The 16,769-nt window shown below is 34.3% G+C and overlaps 1 protein-coding gene across 5 annotated transcripts in view; it reads right to left on the reverse strand.

Moving 5' to 3' along the window:
* Nucleotides 1-16,769, reverse strand: part of CADM2 (cell adhesion molecule 2) — a 1,071,168-nt gene that overhangs the window by 151,611 nt on the left and 902,788 nt on the right. For all 5 annotated transcript variants that reach the window (XM_021071360.1, XM_021071358.1, XM_021071359.1 and 2 more), the window contains one exon: nucleotides 9,687-9,857. In XM_021071360.1, coding sequence (XP_020927019.1) covers nucleotides 9,687-9,857 — 171 coding nt within the window. The remainder of the gene's footprint in view (nucleotides 1-9,686; nucleotides 9,858-16,769) is intronic.

Raw genomic sequence — 16,769 nt, forward strand, 5'->3', positions numbered from 1 at the left:
AATTCTTCAGTTTGTTAACATGGTGTATTACACTGATTGATTTGTGGATACTGAAAAATCCTTGTATCCCTGGGATAAATCCCACTTTATCATACTGTATTATCCATTTAATGTATATCTGCATTCAGTTTGCTAGTATCTTGTTGATTTTTGTGTCTATGTTCTTCGGTGATAATATATATTAATTTTCTTTTTTGTGGTATCTTTGTCTGGTTTTGGTATTAGGGTAATGGTGGCCTCAGAATGAGCGTGGGAGTGTTCCTCTTTCTGAAATTCTCTGGGAGAGTTTCATGAGGATAGGTGTTAACTTTTCTCTAAATGTCTAATAGAATTTGACTGTGAAGCCACCTGGTCCTGGACTTGGAGGATGGGAAGTCTTTAAATCACAGATTCAATTTCAATACCTGTAATTGGTCTGTTCATTTTTTTTTTTCACTTATTCCTGGTTCAGTTTTGAAAGATTGTTCCTTTTTAAAAATTTGTCCATTTCTTCTATTTGTCCATTTTACTGACATATAGTTACTTGTAGCAGTCTCTTATGATCCTTTGTATTACTGTGTTAGTTGTAACTTCTCCTTTTTCATTTCTAATTTTATTTATTTATTTATTTATTTATTTATTTATTTATTTATTTATCTTTTTGCCTTTTCTTGTGCCACTCCCGCGGCATATGGAGGTTCCCAGGCTAGGGGTCTAATTGGAGCTGTAGCCACCAGCCTACGCCAGAGCCACAGCAAGACGGGATCCGAGCCGCGTCTGCAACCTACACCACAGCTCACAGCAACACCGAATCCTTAACCCACTGAGCAAGGGCAGGGCTCGAACCCGCACCTCATGGTTCCTAGTCGGATTCGTTAACCACTGTGCCACGACGGGAACTCCCCACATTTCTAATTTTATTGATTTGAGCCTTCTCCCTTTTTTTCTTGATGAGTCTGCTAAGGGTGTATTAATTTTGTAAATTTTTCAAGGAACCAGTTAATTTCATTGATCTTTTCTATTTTTTTCATCTCTCTTTCATTTATTTCTGTTCTGATATTTATGATTTTTTTCCTTCTACTAACTTCAGGTTTTGTTTTGCTTTCTCTAGTTGCTCTAGGTATAAGATTAGGATGTGTATATAAGACTTCTCTTGTTTCTTTAGGTAAAATTGTATTGCTATAAACTTCCCTGTCAAAACTTCTTTTCCTGGGCCCCATAGGATCATCGTGTTGTCTCTAGGTATTTTTTTTTATTTCCTCAGTGATCCATTGGTTGTGTAGGAGCCACATTGTTTAGCCCCCACATGTTTGGTTTTTTTGCAGTTTTTTTTTTTTTCATACAATTGATTTCTAATCTCATGGTATTGTGTTGGAAAAAGATGCTTGATATTATTTCAATTTTCTTAAATTTACAAAGCCTTGCTTTGTTGTGCAGTATGTGATCTGTTCTGGATTAAGTTCCATGTGCACTTGAGAAGAATGAATATTCTGCTGTTTTCAGATGGAATGTTCTATGAATATCAATTAAGTCCTTCTGGTCCAATGTGTCACTTAAGGCTGTTGTTTCCTTATTGATTTTATGGCTGGATTATTTGTCCATCGATGTAAGCAGGGTATTAAACTTCCCTACTATTGCTGTGTTACTATCAATTTCCCCTCTTACGGCTGTCAGCATTTGCCGTATATATTGAGGTGCTCTTATGTGGGGTACATATACATTTATAGTTGTAATATCTTCTTTATGGATTGATACCATAATCAATCATTATGTGGTGTTTTTATCTCTTGTAATAGATTTTTTCTTTTTTCTTTTTTTTTTTTTTTTGGTTGTGCCTACAGCATACAGAAGATGGAAGTTCCTGGGCCAGGAATCAAACCTGCGCCATAGGAGTGACTTGAGCCTCCACAGTGACAATGCTGAATCCTTAACCTGCTGAACCACTAAGGAAATCGTAACAGTATTTTAAGGTCTATTTTGTCTGATATGAGTATTTCTACTTCAGTTTTCTTTTGATTTTCATTTGCATGGAATACATTTTTCCATTCCCTCACTTTCAGTCACTATGTGTCCCTAGATATGAAGTGGGTCTCTTGTAGACAGCATATATTTGGGTCTTGTTTTTGTATCCATTTAGCTAATGTATGTCTTTTTGTTGGAACATTAAGCCATTTATATTTAAGGTAATCATCAATATGTATGTTCTTATTGCTATTTTGTTACATGTCTTGGATTTGTTTTCACAGGTCTTTTTTCTTGCCTTCCTCTTTTGTTCCCTTCTTTTGTGATTTAATGACTATATTCAGTATTATGTTTGGATTGATTTTTTTTTCTTGTGTGTGCATTTATTGTACATTTTTGATTTGAAGTTCCCATGAAGTTTTGATATAACAGTCTATATACATATATTTTTTTATGTTGCTGGTCTCAACTTCAAATGCATTTCCAATATCCTATATTTGTACAATACTCTTTTCACAATTGCTGGTTTTGATATCATATTTGTATGTGAATGATTTACTACCTTTACTATATGTTTGCCTTTATTGGTGAGCTTTCCCATTCATAATTTTTAGTTATAGGCTTTATTTTTGTGCTTGGAGAAGTTCCTCTAGTATTTGTTGTAAAGCTGGTTTGGTGATGCTGAAGTTTTTACTTGTCTGTAAAGCTTTTAATTTATCCATTGAATTTGAGTGAGAGCCTTGCTTAATAGAGTATTCTTGGTTGTAGGTTTTTTCCTTTCATCACTTTAAATATATCATGGTATTGCCTTCTGTCCTGCAGAATTTCTGCTGAAAGATCAGCTGATGACATTATGAAGATTTCCTTGAATATTATCTGTTGCTTTTCCTGTGTTGCTTTTCATATTTTATCTTTGCCTTTATTTTTTGTCAGATTGGTTAATATGTGTCTTGCCATGTTCCTCCTTTGAGTTTATCCTTTATGGGACTCTGCACTTCCTGAAATTGAGTGAGTGTTTCCTTTCCCATATTAGGGAAGTTTTTGGCTGTTATCTTTTCTAATATCTTCTCAGGCTATTTCTCTCTCTTCTATTTCTGGAATGCCTATAATGAAAATGATGGTGTATTTAATGCTGTCCCAGAATTTACTTAGACTGTCCTCATTTCTTTTCTTTTCTTTTTTTTTTTTTTTTTTTTTTTTGTCTCTTTAGGCCATACCTGCAGTGTATAGAAGTCCCCAGGCTAGAGGTTGAATCTGAGCTGTAGCTGCTAGTCTATACCTCAGCCACACAGGATCTAAGCCACGTCTACAATCTACATCACAGCTCAAGGCCACACTGGGTCCTTAACCCACTGAGTAAGGCCAGGGATCGAACCTGTATCTTCATGGATACTAGTTGGGTTCATTAACTACTGAGCCATGATAGGAACTCTCATCATTTCTTTTCATTCTTTTTTCTTTATCCTTTTCCATGGCAGTGAAGTCCACCAATCTGTCTTCAAGCTCACTTATTTGTTCTTCTGCCTCCCATTCTATTGATCCTTTCTAGTATCAATTTCATTTTAGTTATTGTCTTGTTCATCTATATTTTTTTGTTCTTTAAATCTTCTAGCTCTTTGTTACACATGTCTTGTATCTTCTTATTCTGTGTCTCCATTCTTTTTTTTCAAGATCTTAGATAATCTTTACTATCATTACTCTGAATTATTTTTTCAGGTAGATTTACTTTATCTGCTTCACTTGGTTGGTCTTCTGGGGTTTTACTTTGTTCTATAGTCTGGAACATATTTCTCTGGAGTATCATTTTATCTGACTTTCTGTGTTTGTGTTCTCTTTCCACAGGCTGCAGGAATGTAGTTTCTCTTGCTTCTGGTGTCTACCCCCTGGTGAATGAGGTCACTCCAGGGGCTTGTGCAGGCTTCCTGGTGGGAGGGACCAGTGCCTGCCCATTTTAGGTGGAACTGGCTCATGTCCTTCTGATGGACAAGCCTCTGACAAGGGGTGTGTTTAGAAGAGAGGGGGCTGTAGGCCCAGGGTGACTTTAGGCAGCCTGTCTGCTGTTGAGGGGAGGCTGTGTTCCCAAGCTGTTGGTTCTTTGACCTGAATGTTCCCACTCTGTTGGTTCTTTGTCCCAGCACTGGAGCCTGCACACTGTTGGGCAGGGCTAGTGCTGGGTGCCAAAACAGCAACCTCCAAGAGAATGCATGTCCATAAATATTCCCTATGGTTTCCATGATCAGTGTCCTTGTCCCCACAGTGAGACACAATGGATCTTCACCTCCCCAGGATACCCTCCAATACCTGCAGGAACATCTGGCTCAGTCTCTTATAAAGTCACTGCTTTGCTCTGGGTCCCAGTGCATACAAAACATTGTGCATATCCTCCAACAATGGAGCTCCTATACTCAAACCTTACTAGCCTCCAAAGCCAAATGTTCTGGGGGATCTTCTTCCTAATGTCAGAGCCCCAGGCTGGGGAACCTGATGTGGGGCTTAGAATTCTCATTTTTGGGGGATAAACTCTGTAACATAATTATTTCCTAGTTTGTGAGTCATCCACCCAGCAGGTATGTGATTTTGTTGTATTGCTGAAGTGTCCCCCCATCATCTTGTTGTGGCTTCTCCTTTGTCTTTGAATGTAAAATATCTTTTTTGGCCAGTTCCAGTTCTTTTTGTCAATTGTTATTCAGCAGTTGTGATCTTGGTGTTTTCATGAGAGGAAGTGAATTTAATTCCTTCATTTCTCCATCATTTCTCTGATCTCTGAGATATGTTATTTTAAAATGCTACTTGTAACATTCCCCTCTCTAGTAACCTGAAACATTTAATCAAGTGCTTTATATAATAAATAGAAAAACAGTAGAAGCATTTTTGGTACAACTAACACAGGAAAATTTTAAAAAAACTTACCTGGGCTAAGGAGGTGTATAGGTTTGTGCATGGAGAATTAAGTAGGTGGGAATTAATTATTTTATTTTTTATAATTGAAAAGGGGCAGATGCAAAAAATCATACTTAATGAAGAATTTCTGCCTACATTTGAAAATATTTCTGTTCTGTATCATGTATATATGTATCATGTACAGTGGAAACGAAGTTATAACAAAATAATTAGAAGCCTCCAAACTATTTGTATTGACTATTTTCTAGTATGGACAGACTTTTTTTTTTTTATTCTATTTTATTGAAATAAGCAGGACCAAAGCAAGAACTGATCGTGTACATTAGATGCTCCAGAAAAGTGGAAGATATGTCCAGTCAAGAATTCAGTTATTTTACGCACACATTAACTATATTTAAAAAGAGCAAAACAATTTGGAGTGAATAAGCAATGAGATCCTCTTGCATAGCACAGGAAACTGTGTAGTCACTTGTGATGGAACATGATGGAAGATAACACATATATATACATGACTGGTCACTTTGCTATATAGCAGAAATTGACAGAATATTGTAAATCATCTTTAATAAAAAATTAAAAATAAAAATTAAAAAAATAAAAAAGCAAAACAAGAAAGGAATCTCTTTAAAATATATTTTTAACATAAGGTTTTAAGGGGAAAATTAATTGTATTATTTATCTGCATGTTAACTAGAATGGAAATAAAAGCCTCAAGAAGGTAAAGACTATAAGCTGACCATTTAATTTCTTATAATAATAATGAATCCAGGAACTTTTTGGTTATTAAAGGTATATAATACATTTCTTATTTTTATTCATTATCCTAATAGATCTCATTTAAACACACACTTTCAAACCCGTAGCTTCCAAAGTCACTCCTCCCCTTCTCCTTTCCTTCTTTCTTTCCTTTCTTTTTTTCTTACATGGTTTCTCACAGTGAATTTCTTTAGACTTACAAGCTGGTTCTCTTACAAGACTTAACTATGCATTGTTTCATAGTTGCAAAGTTTATGTGCATGTGTAAATATTTGTTTTGTAGGCAAAGCATGGCACCACTACACAATAGAAATACTATACAAATATTACTGATAGTGTAAGGTTTCATAATTGGATGGTTATATATAATGGACCTTACAACACACATACACATACAGAGTTAAACTTCACATTCTTATTTATCCGTATTAGTGGCTCAGTGCCCCAGTACTAAAATGCTTTCTTGGAACTCTTATTATTCTGAAATATTTTACTTATTTGTCTCTTTTTTTTTCATTTTCAATAACAGTTGATTTTTATGCAATTTTATCAATGTCACACATAAAATGAATGTTCAGTTATTTTACTTCTTTTCTTGTTTTGTACAGTTTTTGCTGTTAGTGGAGATACATTATTCTCACTGAGAATTAAATGAAGTGACTCATACAATCTGTTCTTTTAAAAATTAAATCAGACAAATAAAAAGTTATTGTTTTCAAAGTGATCTGTGTAAAAATAGGAAAATGAGTGAGAATTTCTATCAATAAAAAAGAAAGTGTCTTTTTCAACTACGCAAGTGCAAGGTATGCTATTACCTATTATTTGAAATTTGCAAGTATTTGCGGTTTACAGTGAAAAGCCTACATTTTCTTAAATCTCAAGATTAAAGAAATTCTCTTCCATCATGGTGGCATTAAAATTTAAGATCAATAATTTACAAAGAAAGGAACATTGTGATATATTTCATAGGCTGAATCCTTCTATATCATATATCACAAGGTTACTAAGTTAAAACAAACATTTAGCCCTAAAAATATAATTCCTCCTCCTATTTGTTTTCATTATGTTCCTTGTCACTTTATGTTTAACGGTTATGTCTTATTTCTCATCAATTTTGCCTTTCCGCATTAACACAGGATTTTTATTTCAGGGTGCAGTCATAACCCCATTATTGTAGGGATGTATATACTCTTGTAAGTTACCACAGAAAACGATGGCATCTATTCTGCTCTGTGGTTCTGAAAAGCTGCTCCTCTTTTGGGCCAGCCTTTGTGGTTATTCATGATAGAAACTTTGTAAAATCATGTGGAAATCTATACTTATGTTCCATAAATTCTAGGCTAACCATCTTTTTCCTTTTTCAATTCTTCTTTCTATTCCCCTACCCTACTTGCTTCCATGGAATTTCCATATCATGCATATTGTTCATGTGGACTTATGTGGAGCCATGATCTGCTGTCCTGGAAAAAAAACCACTGGGATATTTTTATCATTATTCTTAGATGTTTATGAAGACCACATCCAATTTGCTCATTTTGCTCTAATTTTCATGCAAACTGTTACTAAATGTCCCTCTCCACTTTACATTCCTCATTTCATCTCTGGGGAATTTTCTGCATCCCTAAAGGAATATTCAGTATTATCATCAGTTACTTTTAATTAACTTCACATACTTGAATGATGGTATGCTTGATGCTAGGAAAAATAATTTAAATAGATATGGTCTCTGCCTCCAAGCCATTTACATATTAAACCATGATAGAATGAGTTTTTATTTTCATTTGGCCACTAAGTATAACATTCCTCATGTAAAGATTTATAGAAAATTAGGCAATTTAGTTTGCTTAATAATGCACACTGAAATATGGTGAACAGCTAAAAAATGCCCATTATATATATATTATATATGTATGTGTGTGTATGTGTGTGTGTATATATATAAATACATAAATATATATATATATATATATATATATATATATATATGTTATATATATAACATAGTTCCATTCTGGAATCTCTAGAAAGTGAAAATGACTTTGGAAACTAACAATTGGCATCTTACAACTAGACTGAAATAGTTTCAACAAATATAAACACTTCTCTAGAACCTAAGCAATAATCAGATAAAACCACTCTGCAACTGTGGGGTGGAATAAGACAAATTCAAGTCTAGTCCATGACCAGGTGTGAAAGGGGACAGAGACCAAGGTGTTCAGCAACCGCACAGGGTAGCATGATTAAGCACAGCATCTTCATAAGAGCAAATCTAGTCCTGATTTAATATTTGTGCTTTGAAAGAAAAAGTTACCAACATACACATCACTGAATTGCCCCCAATCCTAACAGCATCCAATTCAGAGTACTCTTCAGAATATTTAGTATAAACCCATATTCTCTAGTAAACCTGTCCCACTTTTTCATACCTATATTCAGAGATTTCTCTAGTATACCATATTCTTTGCCACAGCAAACTAAATAAATGTAATTTTGCTAGACTAATTGTAGGTTTCTGGTGATCTTTGGCTGGTGATCTTTAATATTCCTTATGACTTAATTTTATTATTTTCTTTTATTATATATTGAAAATTACAGATAAATTAGTAGTCAAAGATTATTTTTAAAGATCTTATCTGGATTTACATAAGAGAAAAAATTAAATTGAAATCCTGCTTATCTGGGTCCTCTTGACATATCAAATTACGTAGTAAGAATAAATAGTAAAAGGAAGATGCTATAGAATGAATGTTAATGTTTTCCCTGAGTTCATAGGCTGAAATCTAATACTCAGTGTGGTGTCATTAGGAGGTAAGGGCTTTGGAAGATTATGACTGGGATTAGTACCTTTTCAAAAGAGACCCCAGAGAGCCCCTTGGCTCCTTCTGCCACGTGCAGACATGCAGAGAAGATGGCCAACTCTAAGCCAGAGTGAAGGTTCTCACCAGACACTGAATATGCCTGCTTCTTGACCTTGACATTTTGGCCACCAGGACTGTGAAAAATAAATTTCTGCTGTTTAAAAGTGACTCAGTCTTTGGCATTTTTCTTCTAGCTGTCTGAACCAACTAAGAAAGAAGGCAACTGACATTTTTGAAGACTTACTTAATGCCATAAACATGACTTAAGCTGTCTAGTTTGGTCCTCACAGGAATTAATTATCTAGTCTATAATCAAAGCTTAAGTAATTGTCCCAAGTCTCATTGCAAATAAATGTTGAAATATGGAAATATCCTAAGTTTGGGCTCTAAAATACACTTGTCTCCAAATCTGCTTCAGTGAGAACAGGAAGGAAATTAAAGAAGCTAATCTAATATAACTGAAAGTATTCTTCAAATTTTATAATTTTAGAAGTTGTCTGTGCCTCAGTGGGTTAAGGATCCAGTGTTGTTATTGCAGTGGCTCAGGGTGCTGTTGTGGACCCACTTCGATCCCTGGCCCGGGAACTTTCACCTGCCATGGATATAACCAAAAAAGAAAAAAAAAAGTTTTAGACTGACGATACTTAAAATACAAGGAGCATTAATTAAAAATAATACTCCAATTTATATTTTCTCTATGAAAAAGTTTAAAAAAAAGTCTGATCCTCCTGATATTTCTATGATCTTTTCACATAACATAATAGGCCCCTGTGTTCATAAAGGCTTAGTGTATTTTTAAAAATAGTGAAAAACATAGTCTAATTTTAAAAGAACAGATGGGAAGCCACATTTTCATATAATAACATTACATTTAGAAAGTTCATCAAGGCTCTTCCAGATTCCCACCCCTCACAGATTCAGCCAAAATCACCTACTTCCTACCAACCTGAAGGTATATTCATACATCAAGGCAACATTTGGAAGATAATTAGGAGCTTTAACCTTTTGATAGCTCCTTTTATTTTTTCTCTTTTCTTTGTCAGGAATGATACTCAGTCAATGACTTCTTTCCTTGGGATGTGGTTAATACTAATGAGGGTAGTTTTACTTCCTTTGGCTGTAGATTTTGTTGCACATTTGCTGAAACTTCAGAAAATTTTGCAATGATTTTGAATATAGATGTAGAGATTCACTGCCAAGATGAAGGGTTAGGGAGTAGTGTTTACTTACAGTGTATTTCTAGCACCTGCATGGCCACCTGAGGGGTGGCATTGAGAGATTCATGGTCCACTCTGCAGATGACTGCCACGCCATCGTCGCTGCGGTCCACTCGGAAGTCCAGGGTGCTGCTGACTGTGAAAGTCTTGCGATTTGCATCTTCTTCTTTCAAATACTTTACATCTGAAAATAAAACATAAATTTTATTTTATTTTATTTTATTTTAACCTTTTATTTTATTTTTTTCTACTGTACAGCATGGTGACCCAAAATATAAATTTTAAAATCCTGGGAAACTCACTTTCAAAATGTAACAGATTTCATTTACTTGAGACGCACTGGGAATGCCTTCTCCCTGTCTTTCTCCAGTTTTAAAAAGCAAATATTTGTTAGTTTAACATTTAATCCATTTCAATTTGAGTAAATAAAATTAAAACTACTTTAGACATAAATTTGAAAAGTTGAATTCAGAAATAAAAGGTCTGGCCACAGACCTTTTATTGCTTTAGTATAAGGTTGTTTTTTTTTTTTAATACTTCATTTGAATAATCAGGCCATTTTACAATGTTGATTTATTTTCTTGAGATTTAAGTTTCACTACTACAAGAAAATCTTAATTCTCTCAACCACCAGCAGAGTTGAGGAGAGCAAATTCAGAACCATCTGGGTATGCCTAAAAGAAATCAGTGTGTTTGAACAACTATTTTAACATGAAAAATATGAGGTGAACATATTTGCTAAAGAATACCTAAGATGAGAAAGTCGTTATCTTTGTTAAAGAAGGAGGACAGTCATCTGAATATTTTGAATATTTAAAAATCTATCTATCTACATATTTGCAGTAAAATTTCTACTGAGATAAATGCTCCTCACTTGGCTGAAGAATTCATTTCAGTCTGAATGAGAATACTTTCCTCAAGATGTTAATTCACTTACTAATATTTAAACTTATTGTCCATGATCCAGATTCATCATGAAATGGTTCACTTAGGGATTATTTTTTTCTCTGTGGAGAAGAGATTTAATATTTTCATTTAATTTGAAGTGTGTCAAGTCTAAAGTAGCTGATAGGAAGAGGGTAATTTTAATGGTTTAGAAATCAAAATGATAGGCTAAAGTTAAGATATCATTTTAACAAGATCTTAAATATAGTTGAGGGAGAAAGCTGTTCTGATTTCTTAATGTTTCATTTCAAATGAACAATGATGTTTTTAGGAAAAAATTCTTCTGCTTAAAATATTGGATTCTAGCATGTATTAATTCATTTATTTTTAAAACACTTAAAATATATTAATGATAAGTTAATATATGTTCAGCTTTGTCATTGTTGTGCTCTATGCAAAGGTTTAACTTTGAAAATAACACCAAATTTTATGTATTTGATGAATATATATTTGCATGGTCCATTGAATTTTACTTATTTTCAAAGTATGACTTTATCTTATTGATTGATTTTAAAAATAAAATAAATATTAGGAAAGAATAAGACTAGGTAAGTGTTCCAGGTCTTATTTTGAAAATACATGTTTATGATTATGTTCACAAATTAGAAAAATAATTATCTAATTAAGATTTTTATCACAAAGCTTTATATAATTTAGGCAGGTTTTTTTTTGTTTGTTTGTTTTTGTTTTTGTCTTTTTGCCATTTCTTGGGCCACTTCCTGCAGCATATGGAGGTTGCCAGGCTAGGGGTCTAACTGGAGCTGTAGATGCCAGCCTATGCCAGAGCCACAGCATCACGGGATCCGAGCCGCGTCTGCAACCTACACCACAGCTCACGGCAATGCCAGATCCTTAACCCACTGAGCAAGGCCAGGGATCGAACCTACAACCTCATGGTTCCTAGTCAGATTGTTAACCACTGCGCCACGATGGCAACTCCAATTTAAGCAGTTTTTAAGAGTAAGACAAATTTCAACATTTGGGAAGGGTGAAAGAGCATGAAAATCTCAACTCTTTCTTTTAACTGTAAATTAATCATACAGGATACAGGGCTTTCCAACAACATGTGTCTTAAGAAATATCTCATTTTTGTTAACCAAAGTCATTTCTGTGATTTTTGCATTTGAGGATTAGATTCAACTTCAGTTAAAAAAATATTAGGGCAAAAGATAGAATGATCTCCTTTCAGTCAAAATATGTCAGGATAATATAGATGTATTTATAGTTCTTTCTATATTTTAAAAAAGTTAGACTCTTTTTATTTTTTATAAAAAGTAGGGCTGCACCCGCGGCATATGGAGGTTCCCAGGCCAGGGGGCGAACAGGAGCTGTAGCCACTGGCCTACACCACAGCTCATGGCAAAGCTGGATCCTCAACCCACTGAGCAAGGCCAGGGATTGAACCTGCATTTCCATGGATCCCAGTCAGATTTGTTTCCACTGAACCATGACGGGAACTCCTTTTTTTTATTTTTTTTTAGACTCTTATTTTTTAATGTTTCATAGATTTATATGAAATGTTGCCTCACTTTTATATTTTATATACTTTCCTATAAATCCATGTCCAATGTTTTTCTGTTCATAGCTCTAAGCAGTAGCAGTGTAAGAAAATTTAGATCTCTTGACAAACTGCATTTATAATTATGTTATACAATATTTGAGAAATTATTCCAAAATATTGCTGCTAATAGTTTAATTTTAATAACAGCTGTGTTTTAAGAATCTACACATCTGCTTCCTTTAGCTGTTTCTTTTACAAAAGTATCATTTAATGCAATATTAATTGGATACATAAAATCTGATAACAATTGTATATAACAAAATTTTAATGAGCATCATTCAAACAAAATAAACAAAAGTATAATTTGTTTCTTTTCATATTAGCTTATGTGACAGCTCATAAAGTTACTAGAAGGCATAAGATGAACAGGAAAAAGCATTGAGAAGAGCCAATCATAATATCTTTCTCCATATTTCATGCTGACCTCTTCCTCCCCAAACAGGAAACAGTATTTAACATTTACTTCCATTTTCATCTCCAGCTTTATAAATGACACATTACCCAGTTACAGAATCAACAGAAATTCTTTATACTGCATAGTTGATTTATTGATTCGACGACGTGTTTTCTTGTTTCATGTCCTGCCTTGTTTTAGAGAGCTTCTATTTTTTTCTTTGTCATGTCACTATATTTTGTACTTTGTGATCTAGTGCAGTGTTTCTTAAAATGGAATCTCCATCTGAATCACCTCTGCATCCTGTTAAAATGCAGATTCTTATTCAATAGTTGTGGGGTGGCATCTGAAAGTCTGTGGCTGGCCCACAGACATATATTGAAGAGCTAGGGTATAATGGATACACTGGGATCAGAGATGATGTAACCAAGGGTGCATAAATATTAGGACTTTCTTTACTGACCTTTCTTTCGCTCTCTCTCTCTCACCATTCCCCATAAGTTCACATTCTACTTTTGTTATTTCAACATATATTGCTTCTTTTTGTTTACATTTTTCAAAATATATATCTCATGCTGTATATAACATGTTGGTGTAATGGCCAGCAAAAGCATATTTAAGAGCAAACATTAAACAGAGGAATTGTAGCATTACTTTCCTTCATAATCCTTGAAGTCATCCCTTTCTTTCTCTAAAGGAGACTGTAGGAACTTAAGCACTTGTCCTTAACATAATTAGAACAGTGGCTGCTTTTGGTGGGTAGTGGTTGCATTTTGTCTCATTATACTATGAGACATACATAGTATGTTTACATTGTGTATGTTGGAAATTTTCTATAATAAAAAATTTATTAAAAAAAATCTGCCTAGGAAAATTCCTCAAGTATTCTTATAAAAAAATTATTTTCCTGAACATTTCTTGCTGAAGTCCCAGTAAAAGTTTTCTATCAGTTATTTATTTTTTTTTGGCCACAGCCACAGCATGCAGAAGTTCCCTGGCCAGGGATCAAACCCAAGTCACAGAAGTGACAATGCTGAATCTTTAACCACTAGTCCTCCAGGGAACTCCATCTATTATTTTCAATGGTATATATTTTATCTTATTGAATCTTTAACCACTAGTCCACCAGGGAACTCCATCTATTATTTTTAATGGTATATATCTTTATCTTATTGTATATATATCTTATTTTATATATATCTTATTATCTTAATAGTGACCTGCTTATATTTGGGATTTGGGATCATTTATCTCACTAAGAACTATGGTACAAAAAAATGTCAAATGTAATTGTAGGTTAAACTCTGAGCCCCTCAAATTAATACCTTAAAAACTTTGCGCCAAGTTGGCTGTGCAACAAAACAAAGGGTAATCTGGATGTTTTTCCTTCCAAATCTTTTCATAAAATATCAAATCTTGGGCAATACCTCCACATCCATCTTTCCATATTTATAATTTTAGATTACCTGCCTTTATATCTGTAGTTTCTAGCTATCTTTGCACTAACCATTTAGAAAGAAAATCCTCTAAAGGGAAGTTCCTTCAGAAGTTCCACAATGATTCTAATCACCTGGAGCAGAATAATTTTAACTTTTGTGATACAATTGCTTTCTACATTTTAGTCAGACCTGAGTTTCCTTTTAATTCATTGCAAAGCCAATATGCCACAAGGCAGGGAATTAGACAGAGCTTTTGCCCGTTTTCCAGTACTTGAAGTACCATACCTTCTCATAATTTGGAGATATCTCTGAGCAATTATTAGCATATTATGTGACTTCTGACCTAATCAAGGCTATAATTCTCTAGCCAAGAGCAAAGCTGTAGGGTCTTCATGTACATCCTAAATATTGATGCTTATATAGAACATGAACTTTGCTATTATTTTCAGAATCCAGATTTGTAAAAATGTTTTTTGGAATCAGATGACTGTTTTGGTAGATTTCAAGAAATTTACACTGAATCCATACCACTGTTATTAATGGTACTTTTATGCTTTGGTACAATTTTTAGTAAGCTGAATGCATGTCCTCTTGCCATATGTAAAAGAACACGTAAGCATTATATGAGATAACTTGGCTTTACTGACAAAAATTTGGAGTGATCCTGTTGAACAACTGGATATGTCATGTAACTACTATTTAAAGGAAGTCCTGTAGAAAGGTTCATTTGTGCCATATATTAGAAACTTTCCACAGAAAAGAAAATCGTGGACTTGGAGAATAGACTTGTGGTTGCCAATGCGGAGGGAGTGGGATAGACTGGGAGCTTGGGATTAATAGATGCAGACTATTGACTTTGGAATGGACAAGTAATGAGATCCTGCTGTGTAGCACTGGGAACTATGTCTGGTCACTTATGATGGAGCATGATAATGTGAGAAAAAAGAATGTATACATGTATGTGTAACTGGGCCACCATGCTATACAGTAGAAAATTGACAGAAAACTGTAAACCAGATATAATGGAAAAAAAATTATTATATATATAAAAAATAAGAGAAGTCCTATAGGTCACAATTTCTAAAACTAAATAAATCAGTTTTAAAAGATAACCAATTTACTCATCATTAAAACATTGAAATAAAGGAACTATGGTTAACTCATTCAGTAATTTAGGTGCATATTTTAAAACCAGTTTATGGAGTTCCTGTCATGGTGCAGCGGAAACGAATCCGACTAGGAACCATGAGGTTGTGGGTTCGATTCCTGGCCTTGCTCAGTGGATTAAGGGTCTGTGTTGCCATGAGCTGTGGTGTAGGTTGCTGATGCGGCTTGGATCCCACATTGCTGTGGCTCTGGTGTAGGCCAGTGGCTACAGCTCCGATTAGACCCCTAGCCTGGGACCTCCAGATGCCGCAGGTGTGGCCCTAAAAAGGCAAAACAAAAAACAAACAAACAAAAAAACAGTTTATCTTAAAGTGAAATGCCAGTACTTTTCTTTTCTTTAGGTTTAGTGTTCAACAGGTATTTTATGAACCATATTTATTTAATTTTCAAGGTAAGTATTTGATTTTATATGTGCTTAAAACTTTCTCCAGACCAAAAATGTTAAGGCCAGGTCTTATATGGTAGAATTTTTAAAGTCTGTTAACCACTTACATTTGTTCACTGGAGAAGATCTCAAAACATGTTACTGTGGTAAATCTCATTATTGCCTGTGAGTGTTCTTTTACACAACTCCAATTTAAAAGGGGTAGACTTTTTGTTGTTGTTGTTTGTTTTGGGTTTTTTCTTTTTTCTTTTCTTTTTTTTTTTTTTTTTTTTTTTTTGTCCTTTTAGGGCCACTCCTGCAGAATATGGAGATTCCCAGGCTAAGGGTCTAATCCAAGCTGCAGCCATCAGCCTATGCCACAGCCACAACAATCAGGATGCAAGCTGCGTCTGTGACCTACACCACAGCTCATGGCAATGCTGGATCCTTAACCCACTGAGCAAGGCCAGGAATCTAACCTGCAAACTCATGGTTCCTAGTTGGATTCGTTTCTGCTGTGCCACAATGGGAGCTCCTGAAAGGCATAGACTTTCATAAATCCTTTTCTTAAAACTTCGCTTTTTAAAGAGGGTGCCAGTCATAATCCTTTTTTTGTAAAGCTATGGCTCTACCATCAACTAGCAACAAAATAACTGTTTTACTTGACAAGGATTTGACCCAAATCCAGTTCATGTTAATAGATTCTAAAAGCCCAGATGAAAAAAATGTTTATGGATGATTATCACTATCTTTGAATAATCAGTAGCAATATGAATACTACTTATTATTTCTGTACCACTAACATAATGAGCTAGAAATAAATGTTTGTCAGTTCCAAAAAAAGTTTTCCCCTTTCTGATTTACACAGCTTGCTCATGCATTATAAGGTATATCATGCATAACTGATTCATCTTGGGCACTTTGGGCTTAGTTTATACTCTACCAATTGTGCATAAGTATAAAACTCCAAAAGATGTAGGGAGGGTAGCATCTTGCAAATCTAATCCAAGAGCACAATATTTTATTAGAGAATCCTTAATAGTTTATATCTAACAGCATTACAGCCCTAAAATCCAAAAATTATATTGATATGTGAAAATATTTGCAATCCTCTACAATATATTCATTCAATGAATTAAATTGATAGTGTCTGGCATAATCAGGCTTACAATTTAATAGTAAACACCTATCTTAAGTAATTTCTTGTATAGCCATCCCTTGCCTGT

Source organism: Sus scrofa, chromosome 13 (assembly GCF_000003025.6).
Source record: "Sus scrofa isolate TJ Tabasco breed Duroc chromosome 13, Sscrofa11.1, whole genome shotgun sequence".
Classification (NCBI taxonomy): Eukaryota; Metazoa; Chordata; class Mammalia; order Artiodactyla; family Suidae; genus Sus; species Sus scrofa.